Source organism: Lampris incognitus, chromosome 1 (genome assembly GCF_029633865.1).
Source record: "Lampris incognitus isolate fLamInc1 chromosome 1, fLamInc1.hap2, whole genome shotgun sequence".
Classification (NCBI taxonomy): Eukaryota; Metazoa; Chordata; class Actinopteri; order Lampriformes; family Lampridae; genus Lampris; species Lampris incognitus.
The window spans coordinates 29,579,268-29,601,864 of NC_079211.1; the positions used below are offsets into that span (position 1 = coordinate 29,579,268).

A 22,597-nucleotide genomic window follows, 5' to 3' on the forward strand; every position below is an offset into this window, starting at 1 on the left:
ATAGTCCCATATAAAGTTCATATAGAGTTCGAAGATGGCTCCACATATTGTAAACAGCGCTGTCATACGACGTACTTATGGGGCTGTATTTAGTGTAGTTTGTTTTAACGTTAGTCCTGTAATTAGTCCAGTAGCCCCTACCTTGTGGCGTCCCCTGGTGGCTGTGTAGTATAAATATACACTTCTACTTCTCAAAGACTTCTTTTGATCACGATAGGTCTCATAGAAAACCTGCAGAAACCGCAGGCAAATGTTGATTGTGTGATAGAGAAGCTTTTTTCTGAAATCTCTGGCCTTGAGGATTTCCCCAAACCACTGGATCCGCAGGTAGGTGCTAGTCTGAGTTTCACCTGCATACAATGATCAATTTCATACTTACTCCACACGTAGTTCTTCTCTCCTTTGATCCCCCCCATTCCCGTACTTCCCAATCTCAATTTAGTCTACCGAGGGTCCAAAATATAGAATTCTCTGCCTTTTTAATTTTTGAAATTGTCTTCACAGCAATTTAAAAGTGCCCCGAAATAATTCTCCTAACCAACCAACATTTTCCATGTTTTCTGCCTATATAAATTGGGTCCAACCAATATTTTCCTTTGTCATATTGATAATGGGCCTCAATTCAATTCAATTTTATTTGTATAGCCCAATATCACAAATTACAAATTTGCCTCAGTGGGCTTAACAGCAACACAACATCTTGTCCTTAGACCCTCTCATCGGATAAGGAACAACTCAAAAAAAAAAAAAAAAAAAAGTGAAAAGAAAAACAAGTGATATTCATATATTATGAATATCACTTGTTTTTCTTTTCACTTGCTTATATATACGTATATAAAATCCAGTGAGTCAAGTAAGTTCTTTATGAGACAGTACAAGCCTATTTCATGCCATAAGCGATATATCCCCGAGAGTAGGATAAGCGGTTTGGATAATGTATGTGTGTGTGTGTATGTATGTATGTATGTGTGTGTGTATATATATATATATATATATATATATATATACACTACCGTTCAAAAGTTTGGGATCACCCAAACAATTTCGTGTTTTCCATGAAAAGTCACACTTATTCACCACCATATGTTGTGAAATGAATAGAAAATAGAGTCAAGACATTGACAAGGTTAGAAATAATGATTTTTATTTGAAATAAGATTTTTTTTACATCAAACTTTGCTTTCGTTAAAGAATCCTCCATTTGCAGCAATTACAGCATTGCAGACCTTTGGCATTCTAGCTGTTAATTTGTTGAGGTAATCTGGAGAAATTGCACCCCACGCTTCCAGAAGCAGCTCCCACAAGTTGGATTGGTTGGATGGGCACTTCTTTGAGCAGATTGAGTTTCTGGAGCATCACATTTGTGGGGTCAATTAAACGCTCAAAATGGCCAGAAAAAGAGAACTTTCATCTGAAACTCGACAGTCTATTCTTGTTCTTAGAAATGAAGGCTATTCCATGCGAGAAATTGCTAAGAAATTGAAGATTTCCTACACCGGTGTGTACTACTCCCTTCAGAGGACAGCACAAACAGGCTCTAACAGGTACTATTTAATGAAGATGCCAGTTGGGGACCTGTGAGGCGTCTGTTTCTCAAACTAGAGACTCTAATGTACTTATCTTCTTGCTCAGTTGTGCAACGCGGCCTCCCACTTCTTTTTCTACTCTGGTTAGAGCCTGTTTGTGCTGTCCTCTGAAGGGAGTAGTACACACCGGTGTAGGAAATCTTCAATTTCTTAGCAATTTCTCGCATGGAATAGCCTTCATTTCTAAGAACAAGAATAGACTGTCGAGTTTCAGATGAAAGTTCTCTTTTTCTGGCCATTTTGAGCGTTTAATTGACCCCACAAATGTGATGCTCCAGAAACTCAATCTGCTCAAAGAAGTGCCCATCCAACCAATCCAACTTGTGGGAGCTGCTTCTGGAAGCGTGGGGTGCAATTTCTCCAGATTACCTCAACAAATTAACAGCTAGAATGCCAAAGGTCTGCAATGCTGTAATTGCTGCAAATGGAGGATTCTTTGACGAAAGCAAAGTTTGATGTAAAAAAAATCTTATTTCAAATACAAATCATTATTTCTAACCTTGTCAATGTCTTGACTCTATTTTCTATTCATTTCACAACATATGGTGGTGAATAAGTGTGACTTTTCATGGAAAACACAAAATTGTTTGGGTGATCCCAAACTTTTGAACGGTAGTGTATATATATATAATATCAACACATGTATCCGTGTTGATATTCCACTCATCAGTTGAGCACTTACAACAGCATTGACGGTTTCGGAAAAAAAGCTCTCTCTCGCTCTCTCTCTGTGTCTGTCTGTCTGTCTGTCTGTCTCTCTCTCTCTCTCTCTCTATATCCATCCATCCATTCACTGGTCAACACAATTTTTCTTGCATGGGGTTTTTCAACGGATTCTAGCTAACTTTTGGGTGCTGAATCCAAATCTGGCATTAATTTTTGCGTATCACATCAGGTTTTTGAACTATGAAAAATCATTATTTTTGAGAAAACAGCAATTTTACACTCGAAATTAAAAAAACACTGTTGCATTAGAAGATCGATAGATGCAAAAATGATTACAATGAATAAATAAACTCTCAGCCTAGCATTAGGAAATGAATAGGGGTCATTTTTATCCCCACCAAGATTGCCAGATTAGATGGTCAACTTTTGTAAAATCCTGAATAAGGAGCATACAGATAGCACAAAAACTTGGTGTGATAGAGCAAATCTGAGCTCAGATTTGGATTCAGCAGCCCCAAATTAGGCAGAGACAGTTTCCAAAGTCCATGCAAGAAAAAAAAAACTATATTTTTGTAGACCAGTGTTATCCTGCTCTCAGGGTCACAGGGATGCTAGAGCCTATTCCAGCAGTCATTGGGCAGCAAGAGGGGAGACACCCTGGATAGCCCGCCAGGCCATCACAGGGCGCACACACACACACACACACATATATATATATCGTCACCTTCTTAAAATAATGGCCTAAGTCATATTTTCAACTTTTTCAAAAAACAGAATAAACTGACACATTTTGTTTCAGTTTCTGTTTATTCCTGCTTTTTGGAAAACTTGAAAATATGACTTAGGCCATTATTTTAAGACGGTGATATATATATATATATATATATATATATATATATATATATATATATATATATATATATATATATGAAATTTGTTTATTTTCTCCTTTATCTTGTCTTATGAAAACTGTAAGCCATATCACATGAGTGTATGTCCTTAGTCTGTTAACGATAACGTTTGTGTGTACTTGCATGTATCATTAATGACTGTTCTTAGTGTGTGTGTGTGTGTGTCTCCTGTGACTATGACTGGTTCATTGTACTGCTCTAACATGGGTGTTTATGGGATGCATTGTTGTCGGGTACTGTACTGAACTGTCTCTGTCTTTTGCTATGTCGGAAATTATTGATAAATACATACAAATTGTGCATACCGCATTGCTATAATTGTTAGGGGTTTTAGGCAGTTCTCCTTCACATTCTTATTCCAATTATATATTGTATCTTTTTTTTTCGTATGTGTAAATAAAGAAACAAACAAACACCTCAAGCCGGACTATATCGCTGTAATTTAGAGTAAGATTTTTTTTTTAAAATGTCCATAGTATCAGCTCAGTTTCATTGGGATCATTCAAGTTTAATTTTACACAATCTAATTGTAGTTCAAATCTAATCTGTAATTTAAGTTTATCTAATATAATATAAAATGATATGAACAAATAATGTAGGATAATAAAAGTATAAAACCCTTTTAGTTAGTGTTTTAGCATTAATGGTCAACAAATTTCAGTGTACTTAAGATACTAATGATTCTTTTTTTTTTTAACTGTCTTGAAAAGACCAGATGTTAATGTCGCATACATCTGTTTGATACGTACAACGAACTATCATTGATAGGCCTACTATGAATTAATATCACAAAAATTGACACAATCTTGCCAAAGTGGAGAAACTGCTTCTTAAATGAAAGAATGGATGAATTGATTTTGGCTTTGTTCTTTGCCCGTTCCTAATCCTGGTGGGCGACTGTGACATTATTCAGGTGTACAAGGTCAGATCTGATTGGTGGTGTTAGGCCAAGTATGAAAAAAAAAGATTATTTTGTGTTTATGGGGAAAATGACATTTTTATTCCGTCACTACGGTAACATGTAACGTCATATTGGCAGAACTTTCAGCTTGCCTATATATTTATTTTCCTTGTCTACGTATATCACAGCTTGAGGATTGCGCCATCCAGATCTGGAACTGGGCAGTAACGAAGCAAGTGGCCACAACCATTACTCAAGATCAGAAAGCCAAAGGTTTGGTTACACACAGTATTGTGAATGTGATAAGCATTATGCATGGCAATGACGTTTATTGGTTATGAGCTGAGATATAGACGCTGTGTAGTACACAGTGCAGGGTCGCGTCGCATTTCATTCACAGTCTCACCATCTTGTCAGTGCGTCATGTCGCCTGCGTTCTGCTGTACAGCTGTGAACCTGACCGTCCGACAGAGGGCGCTATCCGCAAGCAGATCTTGGTAATTTCCACGCTGCATTTTTTTTAGGCGCTGTCCATTTTAGAAACTGTCCATGTCCTCTTGCAACAATGCACTTTTAATCCTTTCTCAAATCTTAACAGATGGCCAGCAAGACAGGGAGAACCTGGCTAGACTGTAAAAAACCACAGCTAGCAGACAAATTCTTAAGACAAGCTGTCAAGGTAAATGAGCAATAACTTTTGTAAAGTGAAACAGCTTAAATAATGTTCAACATCTGTTTTGTACCTATTGAAATAATCATGATATGTTTCTACTAATAACAACTAATAACTTTGTCATTCATGTGGTATTTCCAGAGCCTGGAAACACTTTATAGTCAACTAACATCCAGAGGTGATGGAGGAGCAGACATCAACTCATCCAAAGGAGATGTGGAGAAGGATCTGCTTAGAGTTCTGTCTTACCAGGCAGAATTGGTGAGCTGTAATGGATATGGTGATCAACACCTACAACAATGTGAATATTTGTTCTTGCGGTATTTAGCAATGGGGAAATGATATTCTCACAGACTTGAAGTGCAAAGTGTGCGACAGCTATGTGATCTGAAACAACGAACAATTAGAGAGGGGAACATCTGCTAATTGAGTTGTGGATATTATTTTCTGATATTCTGTAGCATCTTAAATTTATGTCTTTTTAAGGCCATATCTCAAGAGAATCACCAGGAGGCTGTGCTCTATATGGAGCGCTGTAAAGACATGCTGCTGCGGCTACCCAAAGAGGTTTAAAAACCCTGCATTATCAGTGTCATTGCACTAAACCATTTGTTTCACATTTAGAAATGGTTATTATAAGGATGCTTGGTTTAAGTTCTAATTTTTATGCATTTTGTTTCTTTTACACAGACTGGCTACCTCTCTCTGATTTGCTATAACTTTGGAGTAGATACTTACAATCTGAAAAAATATGAGGACAGTTCATTTTGGTTGAGGTAAGTTGTAACGTTTAGTAAATAAAAAATGATGACTAACAAATAAAGGTAGGGTAACCTGCTTTGTTAATCAGTCAGAGCAATGACAAATGGAATATATTTTTGTTTGTAGCCAGAGCTACGACATTGGGAAAATGAATAAGAAATACTCTGCTGGTGCTGATGTACAAGTAAGAAAGTGAAGTACATACTATATTATACTGTACTGTACTGTACTATACTATACTATATTATATTATACTATACTATACTATACTCATTTACAATATCTACTGTAACAGATTTGCACAAAATGAACTTGGCTTTTTTTTCAGTTAAGATTAGAAAGTTTCAATCTTGTCTTCCTTATTTCCTTAACATTAGGCTAAAGTCTTGAGACTCCTCGCCACTGTTTATTTAGAATGGGACTGTCAGCAATTTCAGGAGAAGGCTTTAAATGCTGTGAGCTTAGCTAACAAGGTGAGCTATGAGCAGTTTTTTCACCAAGTAAATTATGTGTGCATTTTGGAGCATACACTTTTAAATAGTGATTACTTAAATTACAATACACTTCACTCAGTTACATGCTACGATTTGACAGGAATGCGCAAATCCCTCTGGGCTGTATCTGAAGGTTAGAATTCTGCTGCAATGTGGGGCGGAAGACGATCATATTAGAGCAGGTTAGTTACTAATAAGTTTTCACAGCCCTCAAACACTCAATCTGTTAAGAATTTACTTATAACTGGATTGATAAGGGTGGCAGTGGGGTGCCACTTGCCTGGAGATTAGAGGAGTGGGTCTGCAGTCGTGGAGTCACCATTTTGGAATCTCCTAATCAGCTGAAGAATTATAGGTAGGAGAAGTAAATAAGAAACACCCATTCTCTCCCACCAATTACTGTTGTGATGCCAAGGTATTTAACTTCCAGCTGCCACAGAAAAGCTGCTCAGTGGTCAGCAACAAGACTGGTTGAACTGGGCAACTCCCAGGTGTGATTGTGTGTCACTGTGTGAATGTGAAGCAGGTTACTGTGGACAGAGGTCATGCATGGTCAGTCAGCTTTCCATGTATAAATAAAGGTTAAGAATTTTATATGGGAAAGATAATTTAAACGAATATTTTTCACAGGACTTAACGAGCTGCTTGACTCTGAGATTCCTCTTGAGGTGTGTCTGAGCACAGTGAAACTACTCATGTCTGAAGACAGGTAGAAAAAGCCCATTATATAAACTAAAATGTACACTTAACCTCTTGTGAAACAGCTCACATACTTGCATGTACACAGTTTTACATCTTTTTTTTTATACCACTGGCGTTAATTGTACAAGTCATACCCATCTCAATATTCCCAGAGAGAACCTGGCATTTGGCTATCTGAAACGTGTGTGTCAGCACTTCGACTCATCCCCTGAATTGGGCACAGCTCTCATCTTGCACATTGAGCTACTGCTGCAGAGAGGCAAAGAGCTCCTGGGCAAACAGAAAATTGAGGATATCATCACCGGTACCTCTTGACCCTACCTGTAACCGAGTTTTAACTTAGAAACCTCATCGCTGCACTAAGTTTCATAGAAATTTAGGCTTAATCAACATAAAGATCTGCAGTGTGTGGTATTAACACCTATGTTTTTCCTCTCAGGGCACTACACAGGTAAACAGCTGACTACCCAGGCTGTCAACAGTCTACATCTCCTGCTGTGGGACAAAGCAGGCAAACACTTCGAGGTACATTGAAGATACAGTCCTGTTCACTTGTCTATTTTAACCCACTAGTGTGTATTGTGTAACACCTACCTCCCTTCACAGGCTAAGAACTACTCAGAGGCTCTGCAGTGGTATAACTACTCCCTTAGTTTCTACAAGGCAGGTCAGATGAAGCCAAACCTGGCCAAGCTACAGAGGAACAGAGCTTCCTGCTTCCTACAGTTACAGCAGCTGGTGAAGGTGAGACAAACCTAAGTTGCACAAGGACAGAGAACTTTTTTGTGTGCCACCCACAGTGAATGGTATATTTTAAAACACCCCCTCTTCTTTGACAGCAGCAAACTAGATTATTATCATTGTTACACTTCAAAATCATAGTTGGCTACCCGTCAGTGTTCCTGGTATTATTGTCAACCCTGCTTATACGTATACCTGTACATACAAAATAGAGTACACATCGAGTGTTCATGTTTGTACAATGTATTTATTTGTGCATGAGTAATTGTGAGTAATTCTCAGGCAAAAGAGGCAATCAAGGAGGCAGAGAGATGTGAGCCCAACAACATTTTCACTCAGTTCAGTATTTACAAGGTTGCTGTCCTGGAGAACAATGTGGAGAAAGGTAGCTACAATATAATGTGTCACGTATTGCCCATGGAAGTACATATTGTGTCTCCTTTTCTGTATACTTGCAACTCTCAGTATGTTTTCAGTTTCATGATGAGATTGTGTCAAATCCTTTTTGTGCACCAGCTGCAGAGGCAGTGACTGCCATAGGGCTTCTGGCCAGGGAGGCTTTAACCAGTGAGGACAGACTGCTGGTATCTGAGAATGCTGCCTCCAGTCTCCTCAGTATGGCTGCTCAGATTGCTTTGGAGGTAGGAGGGTTCCTTGAATGAGGACTAAAAAAAAAAATTCCAGTTAGGTATGGAATATGGATTAGATTATTCCGAGTTTTTGCAAATTTTGAAGATTGTTAAAGAAGGTATGGAAAACTATACAAAAATATGTTTGGCTAAATACACGCATTCCACTTTGTAGTAGTTGTTGGAGTGAATAATAATCATCGGTGGTATGTCTAAGCGGATTGTCCCTTTGCTCAGCTAATATCAGTATGCATCATATTGAACATCACCTTATTTTGGTCTGGAAAAAGGACATTTTGGAATGAAAATATTCCACAAACCTTGTCTTGTATTTACCAGAGATGATGTTTATGATCTTGAAAACATATGTTCTCTGATAGAATGAACAGCAGGGCACTGCCATAAAGGCACTGGAGAGCTTGTGTGAAAATTCCAAGGATGAAGCTCAGGTTCTGACTGCTCTCAGGTCTGTGAGAACTGGACACGGAGGAGGGTTTTCACTCCAAAAACCAATATCTTCTGTTAGAAACAACGGACACTTACTCTGACAAAATGATTTGACATGTGAAAGTAAAGCACATTATAGGTTGTTCTGTAAGTTAGGATTTGATGTGTTGCTTCATTTAAAACTGTAAGAAAATTCACTCACTCCCTTCCACAGGTAGGTCAGAGCAAAGGGTAAGCTACAGGACAGCTCCCCTTGAGCTATAGGGATCTAGCATCACGTTGAAGGACACTTCAGCAGGGTAGTTGTTTGCCCACAAGGAGGCTTTAAACCAAAACCTCTGGTTAAATGACAATCACGGGATTCCCATGCGCCCTGTAAAACCTGAAACTTTGTAGACTAGTTTTCCAGGCATGGAAAATGCCTCGGAAATGATAAAATTGATCAGTTGTCAGGAAATACTGTTGAAGTCATGAAAAATTGTAAAGTTAGGTTGTAACCTGTGGTGGGCCTGCCTCAGCGGAGGGTGTCTTGTGATAAAAGGCCGAAACACCCTGTGATGCTGAGGTACACAACTGATGATGTGTCCTGGTGGTGGCAATGTCACCTTGGCAGACATCTCCAGTTTGATCTCCACTGAATCTGTTGCAGTGCAAACACTAGGGATTTTAACAACCAGTCCTTTTTTGAATCTTGAATATCTGGAGTAAACCAGTGATCGCTGCGAAAGGGCAGCTGACAATCAGGGAAAGACCAGATGACGGCCTGGAAAGACTGCTGACAGGAGGGAATAGACCCCAACGGGGCTGGTATGGGCTAGCGACTCACACTAGCAGGACCCAACGCCAGTTAGCGTTCCTGGATCCACCCAATATTGCTACGAAAACTTTAAGGAGAAGAATACCCCCAGAGTCTGCGAGAGCGGGGGCGCAAGATGACTCACAGGTGGATCACACGGTAACGGAACAAGGAAAGGATTTGACAACGAGTCGGATGACCAGCACTGCAACCGATGGATCATCAGCACTGGCAGGGTCTTAAGATCCATCAAGGCAAAAAGAAGTGCCTTAGTGAGCTCGGTAAGGGGCCTCGCATTGACCAATACTTCTTAAGAAGTAGGCCAAATCAGTCGAGTGAAGCCCGGAGGCAGGAGAACCCCCACAGTCCTCAGGGTATCAGCACCCCAGACGAAGCTCAACTTTGCATAGACCCTCCAGTGGACTCCGGTCTGGAGCCCGGCCAGCCACAGCCAGCAGCAGAGAGGAAGATGGAAGGAAGAAAACCTCAAATCCTGTGGCCCAAGTCCAGCCAGAAGATTGAGTGGGAGACCATCAACTCTGACCTTGTCCTCTTACTAGAAGGTCAAAAGGGAACAGTTGAAAGAAAACTGGAGAACATGGGAGCAATCATTTACAGCTATGGCGTAGAGAGATTTGGGGTAAAGGAGAAGATGCCCAGTAGGCAGAAAGACCCTTCAACCCAGCCCAAATCCAGGAGACAGCGGGAAATTGACAGGTTGGTGAAGGAGAGAAGACAACTGAGGAAGCAGTGGAGGAAGGCCACAGAGGGAGAGAGGGTTGGGCTTGACGCACTGCAGGCTGAAATAAAGCAGCGTTTGACAAAGCTGCGAAGAGCAGAACACCTCAGACGACAGCATAAGAGGAAAGAACGGGCTAGGACTCGTTTCTACAGCAACCCTTACAGCTTTGTCAAGAGCCTTTTTGACAGCAAGAAAAATGGGAGCCTTAGAGTCCCCATACGAGATCTGGAAGAGCACCTAAAGAAGACCTACTCTGATGTCTGGAGACATGAGCCAGTCACCATCCCGGATGACATGCCACCAATTCACCCACCTGACCACCATATGGACACAAGACCCCCCACATGGAGCAAGGTGGAGAGGACGGTAAAGCAGGCAAGATCGGTGTCAGCTCCTGGGCCCAATGGTATTCAGTATAGACTCTATAAGAACACTCCTGGAGTCCTGAAATACCTCTGGAAGCTGATGAAAGTGGCATGGCAGAAAAGAGTCATACCCAGGGCATGGCGGAGAGCAGGAGGCGTTGTGATCCCCAAGGAAAAGAACTCTTCCTGCATCAGCCAGTTTCGCCAGATCAGCCTTCTTAATGTAGAGGGAAAGATATTTTTTAGTGTGATTGCCCAAAGGCTCTCCACATTCCTGCAAAGAAACAACTTTGTTGATACATCAGTGCAGAAAGCCGGGATCCATGGCTTCTCAGGATGTCTGGAGCATGCTAATATCATCTGGCACCAGATACAAGCTGCCAAGAAAGAACGGAGAGACCTGCACGTGGTTTTCTTAGACCTTGCCAACGCTTTTGGATCAGTTCCTCACAAGATCCTGTGGACGGCGTTTGATTTTTTTCCATGTTCCCAAAAATATCACAGAGTTGGTCAAGACCTATTTTCAGGATCTCCAGTTCTGTGTCACAACACAGAACACCACCACCACTTGGCAACATCTGGAAATTGGCATTATGGCGGGCTGCACTATTTCCCCTCTGGCATTCACCATGGCAATGGAGCCGTGCATCTCGATGGGTGGTGGGAGGCGAAAGGTCCAGGAATGGCCTGCGTCTTCCACCAATCCGGGCGTACATGGATGACTTGACCACCATAGCAACAACAAAACCATGCACCAGGCGCCTGCTGCAGAAACTCCAGGAGAACATCAAGTGCGCACGAATGGAGTTTAAACCAAGTAAATCTCGCAGCATCTCCATTGTCAAAGGCCAACTAGCAGATGAACGGTTCTGCATTAGTGATCAACCAATCCCCACAGTCCGGGAGAAGCCCATCAAGAGCCTCGGACGGTGGTACAATACAGACCTCTAAGAAACCCAGCAACTGGAGCAACTTCACCAGGATACAATCAGTGGCCTCAGGCAAATCAACAACACTGCACTGCCCGGGAAGTTGAAGCTTTGGTGCTTTCAGTTTGGGCTGCTACCCCGACTCATGTGGCCAATAACCATGTACGAAGTCTCACTATCTTATGCCAATCGCTTGGAGAGGCTAGTGAACTCGCAGGTGAGGAAGTGGCTTGGACTGCCAAGGTGCCTCAGCAGTGTTGGACTCTACGGCAATGGAGCCCTCGCACTGCCAATTTCCAGCCTGGTTGAGGAATTCAAATGTGCCAAAGTGAGGCTGGACATGTCCCTCACAGAATCCCGAGACCCAGTAGTGAGAGGAGTTGCTCCAACCCTAGCAACAGGGAAGAAATGGACCCCGGCTGCAGCTGTACTGGAGGCGAAATCTGCCCTCCGCCACCGAGACGTAGTAGGCCATGTTCAACAAGGCAGAGGCGGCCTTGGCCTGGGAATAAAAACACCTACCTGGCAAAAGGCGACTACTACCGAACGGCGAACTATGGTGGTTGAGGAGGTCCGCCAACAGGAAGAAGCAGCCAGATGTGCTAAAGCCGTAGCACAAGCCAAACAGGGTCGCTGGATGAGATGGGAGGGTGTTGAAAAGAGGAAACTCACATGGAGTGAGCTCTGGAGCATGGAATCAAACAGGCTGAGTTTCATCATCAAGGCCACATATGATGTCCTGCCCTCTCCCATAAATCTAAATCTCTGGTTTGGAGAGAATCCATCTTGCTCCCTGTGTACAGCCCCAGCAACCCTCAAGCATATCTTGGTTGGCTACAAAACCAGCCTTACCCAAGGCAGATACACCTGGCGACACAATCAGGTGCTCAGATGCTTGGCAGCTGAACTCGATTGCAAGAGGGTTTCCATCAATGCCCAACCCTTCAACAACCAGGAAGGGGCCCTGGCGGTTTCCAGCTTTCATTCGAGAGGGGGATAAACTGAAGGCCAACCCTTCACTTCCCAATTTAGGCTCACTAAACTCAGCCAGGGATTGGGAAATGCGAGTGGACTTAGGCCAGAAGCCCATCTTCCCGACAGAGATCGCAACAACTACCTTGCGACCAGACCTCGTCCTCTGGTCCAATTCTAACCAGCTCGCTTACATCATTGAGCTCACAGTCCCCTGGGAGGATGCAGTCGATGAAGCGTACGAGCGTAAGAAGCTGCGGTACGCCAACCTAGCAGCCGAAGCAGAGGACAGAGGCTGGAAGGTGAAGGTGCGCCCTGTGGAGGTGGGTTGTAGGGGCTTTGTTGCCAGCTCCACAGCAAAACTCCTGAGGGAACTAGGAGTCAGGGGGCAGGCCCACAGGAGAGTGATCAAAGAGCTAGCCAACACTGCTGAGAGGACTAGCCACTGGATCTGGCTCAAAAGGAGAGACGCCATCTGGGCTGCCAGGGTGAACAGCTAACCACAGGTCATGCACCCAGGACCGTTCAACCTGTGGTGGGCCTGCCTCAGCGGAGGGTGTCTTGTGATAAAAGGCTGAAACACCCTGTGATGCTGAGGTACACAACTGATGATGTGTCCTGGTGGTGGCAATGTCACCTTGGCAGACATCTCCAGTTTGATCTCCACTGAATCTGTTGCAGTGCAAACACTAGGGATTTTAACAACCAGTCCTTTTTTGAATCTTGTAAAATGGCATTTTATCCACTGAGATGGCATATTTTTTGCTTTTTAAAAAAATTTTTTTTTAGCTGAGATTGCGTATTTTTAGCCATGTTTCTAATCCCTGAGGTTGCACATCAGTGCTTGAAGTTTGGGTTGTATGCTGAGTGACCAGCTAAAGGTTACACAGTCCATTTAGAGACTTGTTTGGAATGCTACCAGATAGGTGTTTTGTTATGCTGCAGTGTCAAATGTCACTACTTTTGCACCCACATGAAAGTACACCAAGTTCAGCGTCTTTATTCCTGACTCCGTGAGAAATATAATGTTGAAAGGGAGCTATTTCAGTAAAACCTACTGATTAAAGGAAAATTGTTTGAGAAATGTTTTGTGCCTTAGTCTTGTTGTGCGTGTCTTAGTCGGTCAGTTAATCATCCGTCTGTCCTTCTGTAGGGGTTGTGGGGCTTCCACTAATAGTTAATACTGAATAATGTGACCTTACGTGAGCAATGGCTGTCATGTATATTTAAGCAAAGTCATGGGAAATGTCCTTGAAAAGTCCTAGAAAGTGATTTCTTAAGAAGAGTGGTAACTCTGAATCACCTTACTCACCAACTTTGCTGCTACCTTGCTACCCCTACTTTTTTTGTTTGCTTATAACTATATCAGCTACAATCTATCAATACATTCTACTATGCTTATCTTAGAGCGTTCAGTCATATATTTGTATTGTATGTATGGAATCCAAATATGATAATTGTAAACTCAATATCTTCGATAATTGTACATATTTACGTAGTGAATTTGGCTGATGCGCTAAGCTGTACCTTTTTGCATCCCTCTGAATTTTCCTTACACCTCTCTGATCCACTGACCTATATTCCCCTGTATCTACTGTGAAAGTGTGTCTCTGTGCAATACAGTTAGTAGGTGAAAGAAAGGAGGTCATCATTACACTCTCCATTCATCATTTTTTTAGGTGTTTGGTTCGACTTGTGCTCTCCACAATAGAAAATGTGAGCGATGAAAAGAGGTGAGGGCAAAGGACAGGACCTGGTTAAAATCACAGGTAGTGTTTTGAATATAATTTAGCATATACCATGACATGTTTAACCTCGCATTGTTTCTTTGTGTAGGAATGCAAACTTGGGTTTTCTTCTGTCATATCTGAAAATGGGTGAGTGTTTTCTATGCAAGATTTTTGAAGTTACACTCAACATCAAAATGTATTTGCAAAATGCAAACAGTTGTTTGCTGTGCTTGAACCACAGTGTGTGTGCGCTGTTTACTGTCACCTAAGCTCTGCAGAAAATTTCACAGCGCAACACTGGATCTTTGACTGTTGAGCAACGTACAGAAGACGCCAACTGGTTCAGGAAGATTGGTACTTAGACTATCTATTGTCTCTCTTGTTCAGCCATACTGGTAATGTGTGCTGTTCACTTTTAAGATCATTTAACTCATTACTTTTGCTCCTGCCATGGAAAAGTAAAATTAATAGATCTTATTATGTCTAGTAAATTGCTTGTGTGAGTTTATGTCTATTTTTGGGTGGACACGCATATGCTTATGTGTGCATGTGTGCTTGCATTTAACAGCTTGGAACATGGCTCTGCAGTGTGAGAGCAGTCCTGACAGAATGAGGGATTTCTTTGTGCTCTCTTACCAGGCAAGTCACCCTTATTAGCTTTGCCAGGAGTATTGATCTTTATCTGTGCGAGTGTAGATCAATAAAACCTGAACAGGGATTTATCATTGACTTTGAGAGATAACATGTTGGTGTGACATTTTTAACAGAACACCCCCATATTTGTTACCACCACAGTATGATCTGACTTATTATCAGGGGATGTTGACTGAGTATATTCTTAGTTAACATCATCCTGCTTCGTATAGATGCAGTTACACACATTGAATTTGAACGGCAAACTTCATTTACAAGTTCACCTCTCTAGCCAGCTGCTGCAAGCCTTTGGACAATTTATATATATATATATATATATATATATATATATATATATATATATATATATATATATATATAAAGTGTTTGTTTGTGGCTGTGTGTGTGAACCCCAAGCTGTCCCAGCTGTGCCCTCCCGACCGTTTGGTGCTTATGTGCCAGAGGACATGTCTTCTTATGGCTGCTGCTGCTTCTCTGGAGCTCAGCAGGAAGTCTCTCCACTCTGCCCAGGTGTGTCACCCACCCCATATCCCACATTTAGTGTGTGTTCGATCTGCAGGGAAATGTATGGATACAGATGGAAAGGAGAGGTGACTAACCACACAGTATTGGTACCGCCGGAGGTGTTTATTTTTAATCCTCTCACTTCCTAGAAAAACTGAACACTAGATGGCAATGATGAATACTTAATGCCTGACATGGTTCTCCATTGTTTCACAGGCTGAGGAATTGACACAGGCCCTGGAGCACATTCAGATATGTTGGGAGGTCAGCAAGACCCTGGAAGCTTCGGGTACATCACCATATTACAATATACAAGCTGCTTTGCATATTTCATTGCAGTTTAAGCACATATTCATTTATTTTTAAATATATAAAAATTGAAATAAATCCTAATTGTGTTGCCGAGTTGAAAAAAAAAACACTTTATATAACCTAATAAGATTCTCACCCCCACAGAACCAAAGATGTCCTTTACAGAGTCTTTTATCATACATATGCATTTATTCAATCATAAAGTTAATGCTACATATATTCATATAACATTAATTCTTAGGGAATATATCCATGGATACAACAGACACATTGCTACTCTTGTATGAGTTTGAGGCTCGTGCTAAGCTCAACGATCCCAAGGTTGAGACAGTGTTGGAGTCTGTCCTGGAGCTTGAAAATGCAGAAGCCAAAGTGTTGGAGACCATTGCAGGTAAAGAGAAAACATTCTGTGTATTCATTATCTTATCTCTGATAACTTTAAGGAACTTTCAGTTTTAGCACTCATTAGCATTTCTTTTCTTTGTGTAGCCTTAGCCATGGAGCCTCCTGCCCACTTTCCCCTTTTGTGTAAGAAGGCCTTGAGGATCGCTCTGTCTCTTCTCAAGAAAAAACCCCAGGTTGACCTGATCCGCTGCAGGTGCCCTTCATGAAAAAGGATCGCTACATTCTATCTGTGTTTGGTTTTTAGGAGGAGCTTATAAGGATGAATGTGTTGACATGATGGTGGCTGAACACTGTAGAACTGTCTTAAGGCGTATGGTGTTTGTGTGTCCCATTTCAGCCAGTATGTCCACAGCCTGATCCAGCTGTCCCTCCCCACTGGTGTGTCAGAGGTGGAGGCCCGTGTGCTATTGGAGGTGTGGGGCTATTATGAAGAAGCCCTGTCCATCATAGCAGCCGCAGTGAGTCAGCACCTATCACACACTGCCATCCCCTGACTGGCCCCTCCCCCCCTCTCTGACAGTATTCCCTGCACTATAATTAACCCCCTCTTTCCCACCCCTTGCCTGCCCGCTATTATTGAAGTGCCCCTTTTTTGTCAATGGGCTTTCAGTAGCACTTCAATTAGCAGATGCCTCCATTCACCATCCCCTTCCTGCCAATTTGGATGTTAATGTGCTGTACAAGCCATCACACTGCTGGTGAGCTGGAACTTTCAAAGAGGCATCAAATTATTGAGGCATTACAGAGCTTTACAGGCTATGCCTATTTCCATGGTCTTTCTGGGTTGTATTATTCAGAAGCCACTGTGGATTTCTTTGGCTCAAAGTGAAAGCATAACAAAAACTGGTCTTGGGAAATGAGCAAACTTATTTGTATTGATATACCCTCACAATGCTGGCATTAGGGGCGGGCCTTGAGGGTCCAGGTCTGTCCAATAAGGTCGCTGTGCCCCCTCAGACGAATTCTCGACCTGACAAGAAAAAAAAAACTTAAATACTTTTACAGCCATAAGTAAAATTAATTGTTAATGGAAGACTTAACACTAATGCAAAAAAAAACAAAAAACAAACAAAACACAAAACTGATAGTTTGCATTTAGGAAACCATTTCTTAATAAAAAAAATAACAACGCCCTGCCTAGCCAATTAAAAACAACTACCATATCCGCATTGTATGACAACCCAATCAATTATATTACAAAGTTGAACTTAATAGTTACATAGAGATGTTAGGTGGGCGGCACTAATGTAGACATTTTCTTGGCGGTAAACAAAGCTAAAAAAGTGATGTGCAACTTAGCCATCATTCAATTAACATAGATATAAGAAAATGGTTTGGAACAGCACCCACATCGGCAATAAGTCGTGGCAGTGACAACCAAGCTCAAGCTAATGATTTGGCTGATATTAGCTCAGTTATGCTCTCACAGTCGGTGACTCCAGATGTTCTAGTGGTGAGTTCATAAAGCCACTTATGCACATTGGGAAAATGTCTCCCCTGCTTTGTAAACTGTGCTATTTATGACCAGTATTGTTTGCACCATTGTAATCGTGGCTACGTTTCTGGACGAGCATGCATATCTATAGTGGTTCTTGATGTGGCCTAAGGGATGTTGTTTCAACCTTTAATTTGTCGTGTAACCTGTGAAGGTGGTGGCCCAATGTATAGGTTTATTCGTTATGGAGAAATACCTCCTGCTGTACTGTATTAAATGCAAAGTATTTAACTAATTTCTCTGTGCGTCTTAGTTTATAACCTCTGGTTTTGTGGACGTAGTGCGTGCGTGCCAGTGCACATAAGTGACAATATGTATGTACGCCTCTCTGTCATAGTTTCTTTCATGATGATAATGAACATGATAATGTTAACTGTACACTTAATAAAAGCTATGTGAGTTGAACAAAATGCCCCCGTCAAAGTTGATTGCTGGTCCATTCCTTATGCTCTGGCACTGACCCTGTACCCTCAAGTTAATTTGTGGACTCTTCTTTGTAGCCCTCCAAATTTTAATCATGATCGCGTCACATAGAAAATAATCAAAGGTGCTATGTGTAGCATTTTTACTTTCCTGAAGCATAACTAGTAAACATCAGCATTACTGAGTCTAAGTAAACTGCTCAATACATGTTTTGTAAATGGCAAATGTGCTAGGTATCTGCTACCTGTTTGAATGTTTTACTTGCCTGTTTTGAGCAGTTGTTGCATTTCACATTGCTAAATGCTAGAGATTAAGATTCAAGTGAAATTACATATAGCACCTTCAAATGAGAGTATACACAATCATGTCTAATGTTCCACACAACCCTGTTGACTGTCTGCCCTGTTTAACCCTGTAGCCTGAGGACTTCTCAGAGATAGAGACCCTGTGGCTGCTGACTCGAGCTTGGAACACAGGCATCTTGCTGTACAGTCTGGCTCAGTATTCTGAGGCTGAGAAGTGGTGTGGCCTGGGCATGAGCTTCCTGCGCCACCTGGGCTCCCTGCAGGAGAGTTACCAGACAAAGGTATAGGAGTCGTGGGGCTATGGGTGGGTGGAGCAGGTATGAATGAAGCAGCCCAAGAGTCATGGTAGCATTGGAGTGTGTCAGTAGCCGAGTCACTCTACTAGCCAAGTAAATGGCTTTGGTGTTGGAAATACAAATAAGATGTCTTGACATAAAATACAACATGGTCAACTATAGGCTTGTGAAAATAACAAGATAGTGAATTTCTCATACAAGCAATGCAGGGAATACAGTTTGGTTTTGCCCTCATACAGATGTCAAGTCTCTACAGTGAAGTCTTAGACAGGCTGGATAAAGCCAAGAAGAACCTCACCATGGAAGAATGACAAAGGCTAGTGAGGTCAGCTATTTTCAGCTTGTACGATTTTAAATTTGTTTTGAAGGTGACCTTGAATTCAGTGTTTCAACAGGCCAGTGTTTCAATGGTCAAATGTTTTTATTCATGTGGAAAAATGTTTGTCAGTTCACATTCGTTTAGCCTGTTACATGAAATCTACAAGTCTGTAAAACCTAGGAACTTGTCAAGGAATAAAGAGCACATCAGTCCAAGTCACATATTTTATTATTTTCAAACAAATAAACTCTGGTCATGTCCCAAAATAAAACCCAAACAAAAGTTGCAGGACTGTTCCCTCATTACTAGGACAGGGAAGACCATGAGGCCAAGTGTCCCAATAGGCTGTACCACCTGCAGTGACAGGAAGGAAACTACTGTACAATCAAAGGGTTCATGTTTGCAAGCACTTATTGCACAGATGTGCTGTAACATAAACAACTCATCTACCAAAACAACAAGAACCCTGATCCCCCCCACCCCAAAAGTAAAAGCATACGTCACTATTTCTCTCTCTCTGCAATAAAGACCCTCATCAGTTATACACACACAGAGGCATTCAGGTTCCATCTTGTTATATATCACAACCTTAATGGAAAGAGTAAAATGAAATCAAGTTCTTTGGGCTTTGACATGGCTGACTGAGGTATGAATACCACACACATTGTTAACAGTCAGCTGTATTTCAACTTAACACCAGAGAGGACCAATTCTAAACTTCTAGATGAGATTGATCAATGCTCCCGGTTTCTGATATTGTTGCGTAGGTTTCTGCCTGCATCTTTTCATTTTTTTTACAATATATATATATATATTTTTTAAAATCTATACACCCAGACATTATCCACAACAAATCACATGTAGACAGTCCCTACTTTGAGGGGATTGAATTCCCAACTGACTAGTTAAGTGTTCCAATAGGCATCTGAAGAGATTTGTCTAGAGAAATACCAACAATACGGCACATTGTATGGAAATTATATCTCAATAGCTCAAAGTTTACTTACCTGACATTTGTGGTCTATAAAACATGTTTGTCCCAGTTTGATTCACACATGCATGAAGCACAGGTGAGGGGGATCTGCTGAGGGCTTATTTACATTGTACAATTACCACACCCTTTGAAACAGTCTGCAAGCAGTTTATAAATGGCTCTGTTCCCTTCGGTTATTCCCTGAACTCTGGTTTTGACACAGGTAATGACAGCTGGTTTAGCAGTGGTGCCTGGCAGGTGGACACACCTGTTCAGAAAATGCCTGCAGGTACATGTGCTCTGCGGGTGGGAGAGAGCAGGGGACCCAGAGAGATTGGGGTCTCACTTCCTGTTGGGTCTGGCTCTCTGATGAGAAAATCCCTTTTACCCTCTTCAAAAACTGAGGAGGAAAGTAAGATGTTCACAGGGTTAGGGGCCTTAGTATTCCTTCTTCGACAAGTCAAATATGCCCCCCCCCCTCCCCACCACATCTAACACACAGTGCAAAGATCCGCATGGAAAGATGGGGCAGGTCATTTCATTCCTGTTGATACCACACAGCCAACTCATGCAAGGGTTACCACACTGCTGATCTTGACAAAGCTTCACCACAAGAAAAAGAAGACACAGTACATCCTCTGATTAGTTTGTTCAATTGAAAATGCCTTAAAACTTAAGTTCTGAGAGCACTCCTTCATTTACATTTCTTTGATAGCTCTCTCCGTGTATCCTTTCCAACATAGCTATCAGTTGCAGGGGAAATGGTATCTGTATGTTAGATTCCTGAGCCAGCTTAGCTTGCCCCAGACACACTTCAGGGCTCAACACAGTGGTTTAGCAACCTGCTCAGAACAAATTCATACTGTAATAGATACACAGAGCATACAGGTTTAATCAAACCCATTTTTAGTGTTCTTTTTGGTAAGGGGGAAGGGGATAATTCAAGACAGGTTAAATTGACTCTTTAATAGTTAGGACATCCAATACAATTGTTGTCTTGTTCTACCCGTTTTAAGGCCACCACCGTGGTGGCATACAGGACAGTACCATGTGACCATTCCATCAGAAGAGAATCCTCTTGGAAGGCAGAGAGTGTAATAGGGTGGTCTGCTGCTCAACATGAGTGAGGAGGCTCTGGCAGTCCAAATTGGCAGCCAATGGGCTATTTATTTAATTAAACAGGGAAAGATTAAAATACATGGGGGAAATAGGCATTCACAGAGGTGAGACTGCATTTTATCTATTGCACTCATGTCAGGCCTCCTGGAAGTTGGAGGACATCAAAAGGAAAAATGAGAACATTTTCGCTTTCTCGTAGTTTTAAGAGTAGCCTCCCTCACAGAGAACAGGTAGCCACAAAACAGAATTTGTATTTGATGTAAGGCAGTTTGGTGTTTTGCAGAGAGCCCAGTTACACTTCTCTACCCCCATCCTTTACACAGAGCAGCTAAAAACCACAAGCAAAATAATCCCACAAAAAAAAAAAATCTAACAGCCCTCCATGTAGACAATTCTAGTGAAGTGTAAAATGTGTCGTTTTTAATATGTAGTAAAACCTCAGTAGGATTTTATAATTTATCTTGTGATTTCATTATATAAATGTAGATTCAGAACGCATTTCTTCCTTTTGCTCTGCCCCCCCCCCCAAAAAAAAGTCTATCGGCTGCAGCACACATAATTCGCAGACGACAAAACAGCAAGCTGATTTGTGATAAATAGATTACCAGTTTGTAGGCTTCTCCACCTATATCCTCAGTCATTACAAACAAGAAATGCCAACTTCTTGAACAGTACCATCAGCTGGGCTTGACTTTATCCAGTCCTTTTAGAAAAAAACCATAGTTGGTCTTAATGTCTCAACTTGCACGTCTTTTTTTTTAAACTCCAATGTGATTCAATGAACATTTACAAAGTGTTCCCACTTGGTAAGATTTGTCTTTGTTCCCCTGCAAACTTCTTTTGTATCCCAACTCCTCTCTCCAGAATTCTGGAAAACATCCTCATCTTCAGTCAGTCCCAGTTCACAAAAGGATTCATTCCTTTTCCCTTTTTTGTTTTTAAATGACAAATTCATTTGGAATGGCATCTCCAGTCTTGAATAGATTTGTTGAGAAACTCATGCAGGGGTGTGCACAGTCACAGTAATGGTGATAAGACTTCTTTTTCATTAGAATAACATAATGATGACACTAAAAGTTGATATGAAACATATCTGCAAAAAAAGGGAAGGGGTGTGGGTAGGGGGGCTATTTGGATCTGGTTGGGGTCTCTGGGAGACAGGAAGGGAGCTCTGCGTGGATGCAGAGGGGCGGGACAGCTGGGAGCTCAGAGCTTCTCTGGGGAGGGGATCCAGATGTAGGGGCCTGACTGCTCCTCGATGATTAACTTGATTTTATTGTAGATCTCCTCTAGTGAGTCACCCTGTACAATGGCTAGAAGCAGACACACAGATGCATTAGATTCTAATATGTGATCCACCACATACTGCCTGTGAATCAAAGCCAAACACAGTGGGGACCTACCTGTAAAATACTCCCCAAATTCTTGTTCCATCTTAATGGCCTTGTCAAAGACTTTATTGGCCTGCTCATATGTCTGCCTCTTGTTCATTTCCCTGCAAGACGCAAGGAGTTGAGGTAAATTTTACAGACACACAACTTATAAACGTTGCTAACTTAAGCCCAAGTCAAGTAAGTCCATTAAACTAGATGGAAAAAGGCTCAAACTCACATTAGCGCTTCAATAGATTTTGGTTTGATGAAGATGGCAATTGGATAAAGTTGTGCTTGTTGCAGTCGTTTTATAGCATTCCCAGACACATCCAGAATGCAGTGTTTTCCCTGCAGGAGATAAGTGAAATAAAAA

General features: G+C 41.7%; 2 protein-coding genes across 6 annotated transcripts in view; one reads left to right on the forward strand and one right to left on the reverse strand.

The window, feature by feature from the left end:
* The first annotated feature begins 225 nt into the window (after window positions 1-225).
* On the forward strand, window positions 226-18,751 carry tex11 (testis expressed 11). Its single transcript, XM_056293219.1, has 28 exons — window positions 226-327; window positions 4,253-4,337; window positions 4,482-4,561; window positions 4,663-4,743; window positions 4,879-4,998; window positions 5,224-5,304; window positions 5,428-5,513; window positions 5,626-5,683; window positions 5,877-5,972; window positions 6,094-6,175; window positions 6,624-6,702; window positions 6,848-6,999; window positions 7,135-7,220; window positions 7,302-7,439; window positions 7,719-7,821; window positions 7,953-8,077; window positions 8,446-8,531; window positions 13,996-14,049; window positions 14,153-14,193; window positions 14,317-14,400; window positions 14,615-14,685; window positions 15,097-15,210; window positions 15,421-15,493; window positions 15,758-15,907; window positions 16,006-16,114; window positions 16,259-16,379; window positions 18,258-18,425; window positions 18,680-18,751. Exons 4-28 carry the CDS (start codon window positions 4,663-4,665, stop codon window positions 18,749-18,751), a joined length of 2,430 nt encoding a protein of 809 aa, XP_056149194.1. The 5' UTR covers window positions 226-327; window positions 4,253-4,337; window positions 4,482-4,561.
* A 138-nt stretch (window positions 18,752-18,889) lies between these two features.
* The window catches only part of dlg3 (discs, large homolog 3 (Drosophila)), a 108,054-nt gene continuing 104,346 nt past the window's right edge, over window positions 18,890-22,597 (reverse strand). For all 5 annotated transcript variants that reach the window (XM_056294205.1, XM_056294233.1, XM_056294218.1 and 2 more), the window contains 3 exons: window positions 22,463-22,572; window positions 22,255-22,346; window positions 18,890-22,164 (listed from right to left, as the gene is read on the reverse strand). In XM_056294205.1, coding sequence (XP_056150180.1) covers window positions 22,058-22,164; window positions 22,255-22,346; window positions 22,463-22,572 — 309 coding nt within the window. In that variant the 3' untranslated portion in view covers window positions 18,890-22,057. The remainder of the gene's footprint in view (window positions 22,165-22,254; window positions 22,347-22,462; window positions 22,573-22,597) is intronic.